The sequence below is a fragment of the Arvicola amphibius genome, chromosome 8, assembly GCF_903992535.2.
Source record: "Arvicola amphibius chromosome 8, mArvAmp1.2, whole genome shotgun sequence".
NCBI classification, from domain to species: Eukaryota; Metazoa; Chordata; class Mammalia; order Rodentia; family Cricetidae; genus Arvicola; species Arvicola amphibius.
In genome coordinates, this window is record NC_052054.1 from 53,337,895 (window position 1) to 53,351,096 (window position 13,202).

The 13,202-nt window shown below is 48.7% G+C and overlaps 1 protein-coding gene across 1 annotated transcript in view; it reads right to left on the minus strand.

The window, feature by feature from the left end:
- Positions 1 to 13,202, minus strand: part of Armc2 (armadillo repeat containing 2) — a 103,305-nt gene that overhangs the window by 9,801 nt on the left and 80,302 nt on the right. The window contains exons 12-14 of the mRNA XM_038340847.1: positions 5,781 to 6,081; positions 3,302 to 3,424; positions 2,445 to 2,558 (exon numbers count right to left, since the gene is read on the minus strand). Of these exons, the coding sequence (XP_038196775.1) occupies positions 2,445 to 2,558; positions 3,302 to 3,424; positions 5,781 to 6,081 (538 nt within the window). The remainder of the gene's footprint in view (positions 1 to 2,444; positions 2,559 to 3,301; positions 3,425 to 5,780; positions 6,082 to 13,202) is intronic.

Sequence of the window (13,202 nt, forward strand, 5' to 3'; positions counted from 1 at the left end):
GAAGCAGGCCAAACAAGCTGGCCTCTACATCAGCTTCTTCTGCATTGGCTTCCCTCAACAGATTGTGATTCAGGATATGGAAACCAAATAAACCCTTTCCTCTCTAAGTTGCTTTTGATCATGGTGTTCAATAACAGCACTAGTAATCTTGAGATACCAGGGCTGGCTCCGAACTTGCTATATAGCTGAGGTGATCTTAAAGGTTTTTGCTTTGGGGTTTTGTTTTTTTCTCCCTCTCTCTCTCTCTCTCTCTCTCTCTCTCTCTCTCTCTCTCTCTCTCTCTCTCTCTCTCTCTCTCGACAGGGTCTCTTTGTGTAGCCTTGGCTCTCCTGGAACTAGCTATGTAGACCAGGCTGGCCTCATACTCACAGAAGTCTGCTTGCCTTTGCCTCCTGAGTGCTGGATTTAAAGGCAGGCGCCACCCCCACAAACTGTCCCCCCCACCTTGAAGTTTTAATCTTCCTGACTCCACCTCCCAAGCACTGGGGTTGAAGGTTTCTACCAGCACTCCAGGTTTATGCCATCAGAATCGAACCCAGAGCCTTGTGCATACTAAGCAACCACTCAACTAACAGAGATCTCCAGCCCCTAGATCAATGGTTCTCAACCTTCCTAATGCTGCAACCATTTAACCCAGTTCCTTATGTTATGGTGACACCAACCATAAAATAATAATAAATTATTAAATAATAATAATTATTGGGTTTTCAAGACAGTGTTCCTCTGTAGTTTTGGAGCCTGTCCTAGAACTAGCTCTTGTAGACCAGGCTGGCCTTGAACTCACAGAGCTCTGACTGCCTCCCAAGTGCTGGGATTAAAGGCATATGCCACCACCTCCCATCTTATAAAATTATTTTCATTGCTACTTCATAATTGTGCCTTTGATACAGTTATGAATCATAATGTAAATATTTATGTTTTCAGATAGTCTTTTGACAACCCCAAGGGGTCTTAGCCCACCTGTTGAGCACCCTACCCTGGACAGCTTTGTAAGATTATTACTCTTACATGAAGAACACGAGACAATGAACAATGGATGGTTTGTATAAACATTTGGACACCTGCCACCCAACTAGTTTAAGAACCAGACCCTTGCATCCAAAACATGTTACATTCCATCAACATATACAATTCTCATTCTTCAATTCAAGCAAATCAATGAAATGAATCCAACATTGTATTTGACCCTTCTTCCCCTCCAAATGGTAAATCCCATCTTAAATACGGAGTCAATAATTTCCAAACACCATTTATATTCTCTATCATCACCATATAAATGACAGCCCTAGCTGGCCTGGAACTCACTCTACAGACCAGGATGTCTATGAACTCACAGAGGTCCCCCTGCCTCTGCTCCCTGAGTACTGGGGGTAGGGAGGTGAGGGAGGTATTTTAAAATTTATACTGGTGACAGTATTTTCTATTTCTTACTATAACCAGCTTTTTCACTTCCATATTATGTATTTTGGGTTAATCCATGTTGACCAATGCCTATCCATGAATGTCTATAATTTATTTTAATTGTTGTAGAACATTTTGTCGTATGGACATGCATATTTGTTTGGTTGAAGCCTCCAGGTTGTCCCTGCATGGTCCTGGAAGACCTGTCCCCTGCCTCTTCTAAACCCCAACCTCTCAGAGAGTCTCTGAAAAAGGAAAGGCATCTAAAGGACCAGTGCTGCCTTCCTGGAGACCACTGCAGCTTCCTCCCTGAAGCTGCCAGTCACCCAAGTCCCCACCTAAGTGCTCAGCTTTTTACCACACTTGGGCACAAGCTCAACTTGTGGCAGACATGTCATCAGCCCTCACCTACAACCTATCAAACTTTCCTGCCCTGGCCTCGATCTCTGGGACTGGAGAACTCGCCCAGGAGTTGCGTTGCTCAATAAACCTGTTGTTATTCTTCTTCAATTCGGCTTGATCTGGCTTACTGCATCAGCCAAGAGATATTATGGGGGTGGGGGAGTGGCAGAAAAACCTAATAATATTCACAAACCATAATACATTCTATTTACTGTAGCTGTCCTTTCGATTGTTGGACACTCAGTTTGGGCAATCACAATCAAATTTTAACATATTCTAGTATGTGAATGAGAAAGATCTCCAGTCTCTCCCCAGGGGAGACATAATGAGTGCAGATTCCATTAAACACACACACGCACACATGCGCATGCATACGTTCACACACCCACGCGCGCGCACACACGCACACACCCACGCACGCACTGCCTTACCCTACCACCTAAGAGGCTTGGAGAGCGAGAACACAATCGTGGTCTATTCCGGCATCCTGAGTGGTCCCCCATATGGGACGAATGTAAAGTATGGTTCATCTCAAAACAGAAACAAACCCCACGCTGAACCGTCTAAGCTCCAAGTCACTTAGCTGACTAATGGCAAGAACAAGAACCAGGTGCTTAGGATCTCAACTGTCGCTAACCCACCGTTTTTCTGCATGAGGAAATTGCAGACGTCGTGGTCCTGGGAGAGGTTCCCGAAGACCCGCACAGCCTCCAGGATGCCGTCCATGTTGTTACTCACCAGGAGCTTTAAGAGCACTGGGTATGGTGACCAGAGAGAGAAAATGAGGAAATTAAAAATAACTTCCAAATACCATATATACTCTCCTCCATTACTACATAAATGAATATACTTAACAGTAACAGAGTAATATTGTGTATGTGAGTTTTGTTTATGTGGGCTTGTGGTTAAGCTTTGTTTGGCACATCCCTGGCTGTCCTGGAACTCACTGTATGGACCAGGCTGGCCCTAACCTCACCGAGATCCACCTGTCTCTGCTTCTGGAGCTGAGTGTCTTGCACAACTTTAAACTGACGCTGGTGACATTATTCTCTACTTCTTATTATGACCGCATTTAAAGGTAAAAGAAAACTAATCTCCTAGCACACACATAGAACTCAGCATTTATTCATGGTGCTACAATACAAACCACGGGGCATTTCTTTTTTTTTTTTTTTTTGGCTGTTTTTTTTTTTCAAGACAGGGTTTCTCTGCAGCTTTAGAGCCTGTCCTGGAGCTAGCTCTTGTAGACCAGGCTGGTCTTGAACTCACAGAGATCCACCTGTCTCTGCCTCCCGAGTGCTGGGATTAAAGGCGTGCGCCACAACCACCCGGCCAACCACGGGGCATTTCAACAAGCACTAAGAAACACATTGTTCCCACGGGCAATGTTCTCAGCCCCATGGGGCAGCTTGCACAGTAACGCCTCCAGGTGTGTTTTAGGTACTAAAATCAGGACCTTAGCTGAGTGTCAGTGAAGCCATGCCCAACCGAGCCTTACGTTCAGCAACATACAGCTTTCTGTGTTGCAGGACAGAGCTCTTCACTTGATAGAAGGACAGGTTGTTGATGGCCGCTGTGGTGTTGATCACCAGCTCCTCGCAGTCACCCAGTGACTTGGATTCTGAAACCAAGGGATGGGGGAGTCAGATACGCTTGGCCCTGCAGATCCAGGGATGCCATATGCACAGCGACAGAGGCTGGGGCTGGGGAACAAGCTGGCTGTAGGAGCTGAAGAGTCGCTGCTTGAGAAAGCTTTGCTTCCTGTGACGTGATGGCCTGCCGGGAGATGCAGCAAGGTAGGCCGTGCTACCCCATTTCCCACAGCCAGGTCCAGAAAAGGCAGGTGGGGCCCTTGGTCTGCAGTGACCTGAGATGTCCCCTGACCCAACCCACATGCCGTGGTCTTAGGGACCCAACCTGGGTAGCTTACTCTAGTTCCTACATCCTGTCTCTCAAATGAGGTCCTCAGGCCATTGTCTAGCCTTTGCCATTGGCTCTGTCTTCCAAACACAACAGATGGCTTCCTGTTTCCTCTGTCACCCCCAAACTGCCCCCCTGCCTGCCTCCCCGTCCTGGGTGCCAGACTTACGAGTACACCCACCATGCCCAGTATTTTTTTTTTGAACCTAGTACTTGAACTTTTAAGTATTTACTAGGGCTCCGAGTAAATTTACACAGGCTGGAGATGCAGCTCCACTGGCAAAGGCTTGCCCAACATGCACAGAGCCCTGGTGACATTCCTAGACTTGCATAAACTGGGGACAGTGGTGTACACTTATTCATGTGGTAGAGGCAGGAAGATCAGAAGTTCAAGGTCATCTTTAGACATATCCTTAGATAGCCAAGCCTGGGCTATATGAAAAGAAAGAATGAGGAAAAAAAACCAAACACTTGGTGAGTATGAAAACAAATGAACAGATTTTCAGCTTAATGCATAAGGGGACCTTCTGTGAGTTTCTGTCCCTCTCTCTCACTCCACCACCAGACTCAACTCTTGATGCTATGGTCACCATGCAGAGGAGGATAGAGGCAGGTATGGAGTAGTTGGTGGCTCCTAATGGTATGACACCCCAAAGGCACGAGGTGGAGAATGGGTGTCATTGTGAAGGAGAGGGAAACTTTGAGAGACCCTCAGTTTGGGGCTTTCAGAACTGGCAAGGGATTGTTGTATGGTTTGGATGTGTCTTCTCAAGGCCCTTGTGTTCACCATTTTGTTGCCAGACTGTGGTGGCCAAAAGTGAGAGGCAGAGTCTATGGGAGAAATTTATGTCACTGGGACATGCCCTTAGAAAGGGTATCGAGAGTTTTGGACCCCCTCTTCTCTTTTTTTGACCCCAAAAATAGAAAAAGAGAGACAGACAGGCTTTTCCCATCTCAACGGTAGCTCCCACTAAAGAAAAACCAGGCAAGCACCCAGTGAATGAGAAGGTACTGGCTACATCCAGAGGAGGCGCTCTCTCCAGGGCCAGGATCAGCTGCCCCATTGACTGTGAACCTCAACCTCCAGAGGTGTGAGAAATAAACTTCCCCTGTGGGAGCCTGGAGAGGTGGCCGAGCAACCCAGAGTGTTTGCTGCTCTTTCAGAGGACCAGAGTTAAGATCCCAGCACCCAGATCTGGCAGCTCGCCGCCCTCCCCTGGCCTCTGTGAGCAGCTAGACATGAGATATACAATCACAGCACATGTATACACAGACCAACAGCGATTTGTTGTGCCGGAGTAAACTAGGAAGGTGGGCTGTGAAGAAGGGGGACATAATGACAGGTAACACAAGGACTGGAAAAGGAAATGAACCTTCTTCGTGGGGACCGCTCCTGGAAAAGCATGGACGTTTAAACTTCCGGCCAGTTTTTGCTCTTTGGATTGATAAAATTGTTTTAAACTGTGATATGATTCATCAGCCATAAAACTTAACTTTTTCATGTTTTACTTACTTATCTATCTCCTGACTGTGTGCCACAGCTCAGCGTGCATGTATTGAAGTCAGGAGGTGGAAGTTGGTTCCTTCCTTCCACTACGTGGAACCTGGGCTAGAACCCAGTTGTCAGGGCTGGCCACAGGCACCTTCACCTGGTGAGCCATCACAACAGCCCCAAATTCACCCGTTTAAAGGGCGTGTTTCGGTGGCTGTGCTCTTTGGGAAAGATCTGTGTCACTGCCAGTCTTCCTGTTTTGAAATCTGGGGTGCATCAAGGCACCTCCAGGGGAAAGGTTTTGTGGTGGTCTGTTTGGTTTTGTCTCATGTAGCCCAGGCTGGCCTTTAACTTCCTGAGTGTTGGGATCACAGGCATGTGCCACCCCACACAGTATAAACAGTGCTGGAGGTTGAAGCCCAGGGTATGTGTCTGTCAGTAAAGCACCACCGAGCCAAATCCCCCAAAGCGTTTTTCCTTTCCACAGCTAAGAAGGTTCCTTCGAGTGAGCCAAAACTCCCACCACAGCCCTCCCAAGGAACTGACCCAGGGCTATGGTTCTCACCCAGCGTGGTCAGCAAGAGGCCCACCACCCGAGGGTTGGCGGCCAGCACTGGGCCGATGCGTGGGTGAATGGCTATGTTGGCCAGGACGCGGGTCAGCTTGACCAGCACATCCTCTGTCTCCGCTGGCGGCCTGGCTCCCGAGAGCTCCGACCCTGGGGACTGCTGGTCAAGTTGGTAGAAGTTCTGGAACAGTGTGAGCAGAGTCTCGATGCTCCCTCGCTCTCTGGAGAAAAGTTCCCGGGCCTGGTTATTTTTTGCTGTCAGGTTGCCAAGGATAAAAACAATGCGAATTACTAAATCCTGCAATAAACAAAAGACGGAGTGTTACAAGCACAAAAGAGCTGGAACAGTTGTTGGCAAGAATGCAGTCTTATTTAATTTATTCACAACCTAACTAATAGTAAAATGGATCACATCTGGCTTTGGCAAAAGTCTTGCAGCATGTGGGTCCCAAGACGGGTGCAAAGTGACAGAAGAGATTAGGAGTGCTTGGTGGCCCTGGAGGAATGAAAGGGGCTGATGGGAGCCTTCATCTCAAAATCTGGGTGGTCTTTTAAGAAGTTCCCTGAGAACAATTAGCTGAGTGAGCTTTGTATGTCATGTCAATCAATGAAGCTCAGATTTCTTGAGCATCCAAATCCTTTACGAAAAAAACAAAAACAAAAACAAAAACAAAAACCAACAAAATCCCCTCCCCACCCTCAACACCCATTCTCCCCACTGGAGCACTGTTCTCAACAATCAAGCACCTAATAGAAGAATGGGTCACAGCAGGGCTTCCTGATTTTCACACTGTTGACACTTGCAGCAAGCGAAGTCTGATAGTCTGTCTGAGACAGGGTCTCCTCATGTAGCCCATGCCTGTGCTGCGGAGGAACCCCATATTCAAACAATGACTGTTAATTCTGAGCATGAGTGACGACTACATAAATGAAACTTTCAAAAAAGTGTTTGCTAGTTTATACACAGGTATAAATGTACTTTTCTATAATATGTTTTATTTATTGGCTTTTCTTGAGATATGGTCTCATGTATCCCAGACTGGCCTTGAGCTTACTATGGAGCCAAGCATGGCCTTAAACTCCTGGACCTTTGCCCCCACCCTTTGAGTGCTGGGCCTGCAGGTCGGTAGGACCAAACCTCGTTTATTTGGTAGTGGAAACTGGACAAAGAGCTTTGTATATAATAGGCAAGCGTTTATCAGTGCTTTGTTGTTGTTGTTTAAAGAACAGTAAAATTTAGAATGAGAGGCTGAAGAATTTCCGTGTGTTTAAGGCCAGAATGAGCTACATGATGAATTCCACATAGCCTGGATGAGGTGAGAGAGAGAGAGAGAGAGAGAGAGAGAGAGAGAGAGAGAGAGAGAGAGAGAGAGAGAGAGAGAGAGAGAGAGAGAAAGAGAGAGAGGAAGAGTGCTTGTTCGTTTCTCAGCTGCCCAGCCCTGAAATAATCACACAGAAGCCATATTAATTAAATCACACCATGGCCCATTAGCTCTTGCTTCTTATTGGCTAACCCATCTCCATTAATCTGTGAATCACCACGAGGTTGTGGCCTACCAGCAAAGTTTCAGCACATCTGTCTCCAGCCGCGGCTCCATGGCTTTTCCCTGACTCTGCCTGCTTTCTCCCAGCACTCAGTTTAGTCCCCCCCCCCCCTTAGCTCCATTCCCTTATAGCTCTGCTACAGGGCCAAAGCAGTTCCTTTACTAACCAATGATATTCACAACATACAGAGGGGAATCCCACATGGGGGGGGGAGAAGGAGGAAGAGGAAGGAGGAGGAGAAGGAGGAGACAGAGACGGAGACGGAGACGGAGAAGGAGAAGGAGGAGAAGGAGATGGAGACGAAATTGAAGACGAAGAAGAAGAGGAGGAGGAGGAGGTGGAGGAGGAGGAGGAGGAGGAGGAAGAGAAGAAGAAGAAGAAGAAGAAGAAGAAGAAGAAGAAGAAGAAGAAGAAGAAGAAGAAGAAGAAGAAGAAGAAGAGTGAATGAGTGGATAAGGTCACAAGGAAGGAAATGATAAAGGAATCCTTGCTAAGGGCTGTCACTAGGCTGGGTGTGGTACTTAGGGTACCGGCCACAAAGCCTTTTTATACTGGGTACTGCAGGATCTGTGCAGGTCCATGGCTATCAAAGTGGCACAGATCCTGGACTCAGTGATCCTCCCACGCAGGGAGGTTTCCCTCCTCTGCCCTGCAGGCTTTGCAGACAGTTAAGGACTTAGGACACCAGCCAGGGGGATTTCCACAATTCTGGCTTTGCTAATCAGATTAGCAGCTACATCAGCCTTAAGGTAGGGGGCGGGGCCAAGGGCCAGGCATAAAGGTTAACAGATGGGATCCTGAGGTTCAGCACGGGTGTGGCGAAGAGCTGGGAAGATCCAGGGCAAAGGACACCTTTTGACAAATCTGCCAACGCCAACTTCTTCCTGCTTGTTCTTGAAGAAATGTCCCTGACGTTGGCAGAGTAGCAGCAGGGCTGCCTCTGGCTGGTGCAGCTGACAGCTACTTGCCATTGTGAAGAAGTGGCAGAGTCCAGTGCTGTGGCAAGAACTGGAACCTGTCCAGGAGGGGGCAGTCATTTTCCGAGACTGTTCAACTCCCTGCAGGCAGCAGTCACCTGAGTCCCTGCTTCTGCTCTATCCCTGGAAAGAAAAAAATCATTCCCAATGCCGCTTAGACGGGGGTGGGGCTGGGGGGTGTGCACACGGAGACAGGATGGCAGCGTTCAGGAGTGCAGGAGAAAAAATGGATGCTGAAACCTGAGAGTAGGAGTGTATACCTGGAATCCTGGCACTCGCAGGACTGTGAGTTCAAAGCCAGCCTCTAAATTGCAGGGAGTGGGGAGGGAAAGAGAGAGGAAGAAAAGAAGGGACAGATGGAGAGAGAGGGGAGAAAAAAGGAAGGGGGAAGGAGGGAGAGGGAAAAGAAAGAATGGGGGAGATGGATGGAGAGACAGAGAGAGAGAGAGAGAGGCAGGTGAGATGACTCGGGATACAGGCACTGGCTGCCAGGCTTGAGGACCCGAGTTCAATCCCCGGAACCCACAGAGTAGGTGAAGAGAAGCTACTCCCCAGAATTAGCTTCTGACCTCCACATGTGTGCCATGGCATGCCTGTGCCTGCACACGTGCTCGAACACACACACACACACACACACACACACACACACACACACACACACACAAATTTTTTGAGAAAAAAAAGAGAAAGGAAGATAGTTGGGGGAAGAAGGGAGCCCCTGAGCAGCAGAATTATCACAAAGGGCTGGGCGGTAGCAGTGCACACCTTTAATGCCAGCACTAGGGAGGCAGAGACAGGCAGATCTCTGTGAGTTCAAAGACAACGTGGTCTACAAGAGCTAGTCAGTTCCAGGACAGCTAGGACTGTTAGACAGAGAAACCCTGTCTCAAAAAATTTTTAAAAAAATTATCACAAAGAAACGTGAGATGGGCATTGAAATGCCACGGACACTGGCTGTGTCGTCCGCCGTGTGGACAGGGCTGTGTGGACACGGCGGGGGGAATCTTTAAAAGGTCTCTGTGGGCAATCTCATGGAGCCTGCGGTGAAGTCAGCATTGCTTGGTCATTTGCATTCCGCAAAGGAGCTGATGCCTGCGGGCTTTAAATCTACAGTAAGCACAGGATTTCAATCCTTTGGCAATTCCCAATGCCAAAGGCCCTGGGCTCTGGAGACAGCGTTCCCAACACCCAGGCCAGGTGCCCTAGAACAGCAGGACCGAGGGGACTGCTAAGCACTAAGATCCTTGATAGAAAACTCTGCTTCCTATTTCCCAAGCCAATGGCTGTGAGCAGAATTGCTGCGGACGCTCCCATGTGCTCTCTGACTTTACACAGGCTCTGCTTTCTGTAACGATGAATACTGACCGTAGCAGGGGTGTAAGCCATCAACACACTGGCCTCCAGATGTGCTGGCCGGGTTCCCAAGTGTTCTAGGCAGGTCCCTCTCTGTTCTGATAAACACCATGACCTAAAGCGACTTGGGAAAGGAAGGCTTTACTTGGCTTATGCTTCCTACACCATAGCCTCTGGCAGAGGGAAATCAGGGCAGGACCCTGAGGCAGGAACTGAAGCTGAGGCCATGGAGGGATGCTGCTTTCTGGCTTGCTCTCAGCTTCACACCCAGCTGCTTTTCTGACACTTTCTAGGATCACCAGCCCAGGAGTGGCACCACCTATAGTGGACTGGACCCTCCCACATCCATTACCAATTAAGAACATGCCCCACAGGCTTGCCTACAGCTCAATCTGATGGAAGCGTGTTTTTTTTTTAAACCTCTTGCCAGATAACCCTAGCTTGTGTCCAGTTGACAAAACAACAAAACTCATCTGCAAACAAGGCTTCATCGACACACATGAACCACGTCACTCGCTGGCCACTATCTTTGCCATCTGAACAAAGCTGTTCCCAGCATCTTATCCCAGACAGCAAGCTCCTCCCCCCTCCCCCATTTCCCAATAGCAGCAGTAGTTTTCCCCTGTGGTGTTGGTCCCATCCCCACAAGGGACCGTTCAATGAGGCAGCAAAGGCCTCTTGAGTGATTTAAAATGTCGTCTGGGGAATTTAGCACACAGCTTTTCATCTTGCTAAATCATTGTCAGGACTAATCCATTTACTCCGTAAATGTCAGCCGCTGCACTGGGAAGAATTCTATGTGTGCTTCTTTCTCTTCTTCCTTCCCCCTCTTCCTGGGCTCCTCTGGCCCAGGTACTTCTGCCACTCATCCCTGCTCAGCTGCCAGAAGCATTGATTCCAGAGCCTGTGAATTCACCTGGACAGCCCAAAGACAGCTTTTCCTAAAACTGTCCCTGGGCCCTTGCCACGTCTAAATAATTTTAATTCTATCATCCATGTGGGTCGTGGCATGGTGTAGATGATACAGTTCAAAGTGGTCGTAGGGCGGGAAGGGTTAATACTGTCACAGTGCCTCTCTCCCTGCCTTCAGATGGAACAGGGAGGGGGTGGTTCCTGGCAGTGGCGGTGCCAACTGAAGGATGGTATGCAAGATCAACAAATGGGGGGAGACAGATTGTGCTGTTTGCAGCACCCAGCTTCCACCAACGACTCCCTCGCTGTTTCTGTCCTTTGACTGAGGCGTCTTTTCTTCCTACCTTTCTCAAATATGTTTTCCAAGAAGCCAGGAGCACAAAAGAGGCCAAAACAGAAGCAGTCTCCTGGAAGGCTGTTCTCCCCGCCCCCCCCCCCCCCACACACACAGCTTGTGTGGGTTCTCTTCAATCCTGAGACTGGAAGCTGAGCAAAGGTTTCTGCAAGGTCGTGGCCTTGCTGTAAGTAGCCAGGGCTCTCCTTGTTCCAGCCCAGTAAAGCATCCCCACCCCCAAAACCAGACCTGCACAGAAGTTACCCACTACTTCCCAGACCAACCCACCTGAAGCACATAAAGTTTTTCTTAGCTAAATGAACAAACAAAGGAAAAACCCATAAACACCTATAGAAAGTACACCAAGAATGACAGGTCAGCTCAGAGGCCCCCAATTTGACAACAGAAAACGATCCCCTCAACATGCTGCTCTCCACCCGTTCGCTCTTTCAGGGTCTCTGAGGACAGCACTCCCAGACCGTGATTGCGTGGTTCTGAGACGGCAAAATGAAGGTGAATCAGGCGAGGCTTTCACCCATGGAGTAGGCAGATAGTATAGCCAGTTCACACGGGCTTTCCAAGTTGCTGAAAATAGAATTAATTAACAACAGCCACAGCCAGCCAGTGCACAGAGAAGCGGTTGTAGTGACCGTGAGAGGCCTGATCCTCTTCAAACCTCCCAGGCCTGTCTTCTTCAGGCCAGCATGGCATGCCCTAATGCTCAGGGCATGCACTTGCTTAGACTTTATGGGCCCCACGAATTGTAAATAAATGACTTTAGCTGGGAGGGAACACAGACGCGAGCACTGCTAATGGTCTGTGACCAGCTCCAGCCTGAGCAGCAGCTGCTGTGGGAGTTCCCTTCCATGTGAGAGATCGTGGCCTAAAGCCAACAGGAGCTTGTCACCCTTTTCACCCTTACTCGGGGTACGGAAACTGGGGCTTCCAGAGACCCCACTGGTGAGGGACAAGACAGAGCCTGAATAAGTGCCCCGTGCACGTTGGAGGACTCCAATACCTCATTCGGGACTGCCCTCATTTCCCAATCACTCAGCCGTGAGGCATGTTTTTTCGGGGAGAGGATTCGAGACAGGATCTCTATACATAGCCTTGGCTGTCCTGGAACTCACCATAAAGACAGGCTCAAACTCAAACAGAGATCCGCCTGCTTCTGCCTTCTGAGTACTGGGATTTAAAGGTATGTACCACCACACTTGGCCCCTGAGGCATCTTGAATCCTTCACCAACCACAGCAGCTCACAATCTCTCTTCTCCTATGAAAGGTGCCCCTGGAGACCTGTCTGTGTATGGCAAGGCTTGGAACCACTTCTCCCTCTGGGGAGGGAGCCGAACATTTCTCTGCTCAAAAACATCCACTGCCTGTTACCTCACCGTGAAGTGGCATCCATGTGCCATCTGCCCTGCATGACCACCGGGGCTTCACCTCACAGTGCTCCCCACCCACTGGCAGCAGGAGTGAGCACATGATTCTCTCACCCTCCCCTTGGCACCCTAAAATAGCTGCTGTGCACGCTGCTGACCACAGGAGAAGGACCGCCAACAAGCTGTGCTCTGCAGACCCCACCTACCTAGAAGACGGCTCAGCCTAGGAAAAGAGTTTGGAAAGATCTTCAATAATGGGTTAACTTTAGCCGGGAGGTGGTGGTACACACCTTTAATCCCGGCAGACACAGGGGCATCTCTGTCGATTAGAAGCCAGTCTGGTCTACAGAGTAAATTCCAGGGCAGCCAAAGCTACATATACAAAAGAAACCATACCATGCAAAAAAAAAAAAAAAAAAAAAAAAAAAAAAAAAGGAAAACAAAACCAAACAAACAAAAACAGGGTTAAACTTAAAGGAGGGCATAAACGGACTGAAAGTTTGACCTTCCATCACACCCTTAATCATAAAATTAATCAAAACGCCCCGTTTTGGTCATGTTTTTAAACTCCGGGTAAAATTTCCTGCATCTTAGAGTCCAGTGAGGATCTCCTGTTTGCTTTGTTTATCTAGCTTCCCCCCTTGAAATAAAGCCCACCCATTCTGTGAGCTTACGGGTGTCGGAAGACAAGCTGTAGTCCACTGGGGAGATGCTCACTAACCCATCAGCACCCGAGGTGGATGCCAGCTGACCAGAGCAATTAACAAATGGATACAACAGTGCAATCCGAGACACCACAGCCTCAAAACCAAGGGTTTAAGGAGATCTTTGTTAAGGCAGAGCTGGCCACTCACCCGCCCACCCTATCAGCCCCCATACTCTATGCCTCTGAATGTGGCTGCCACTCAAAACTCC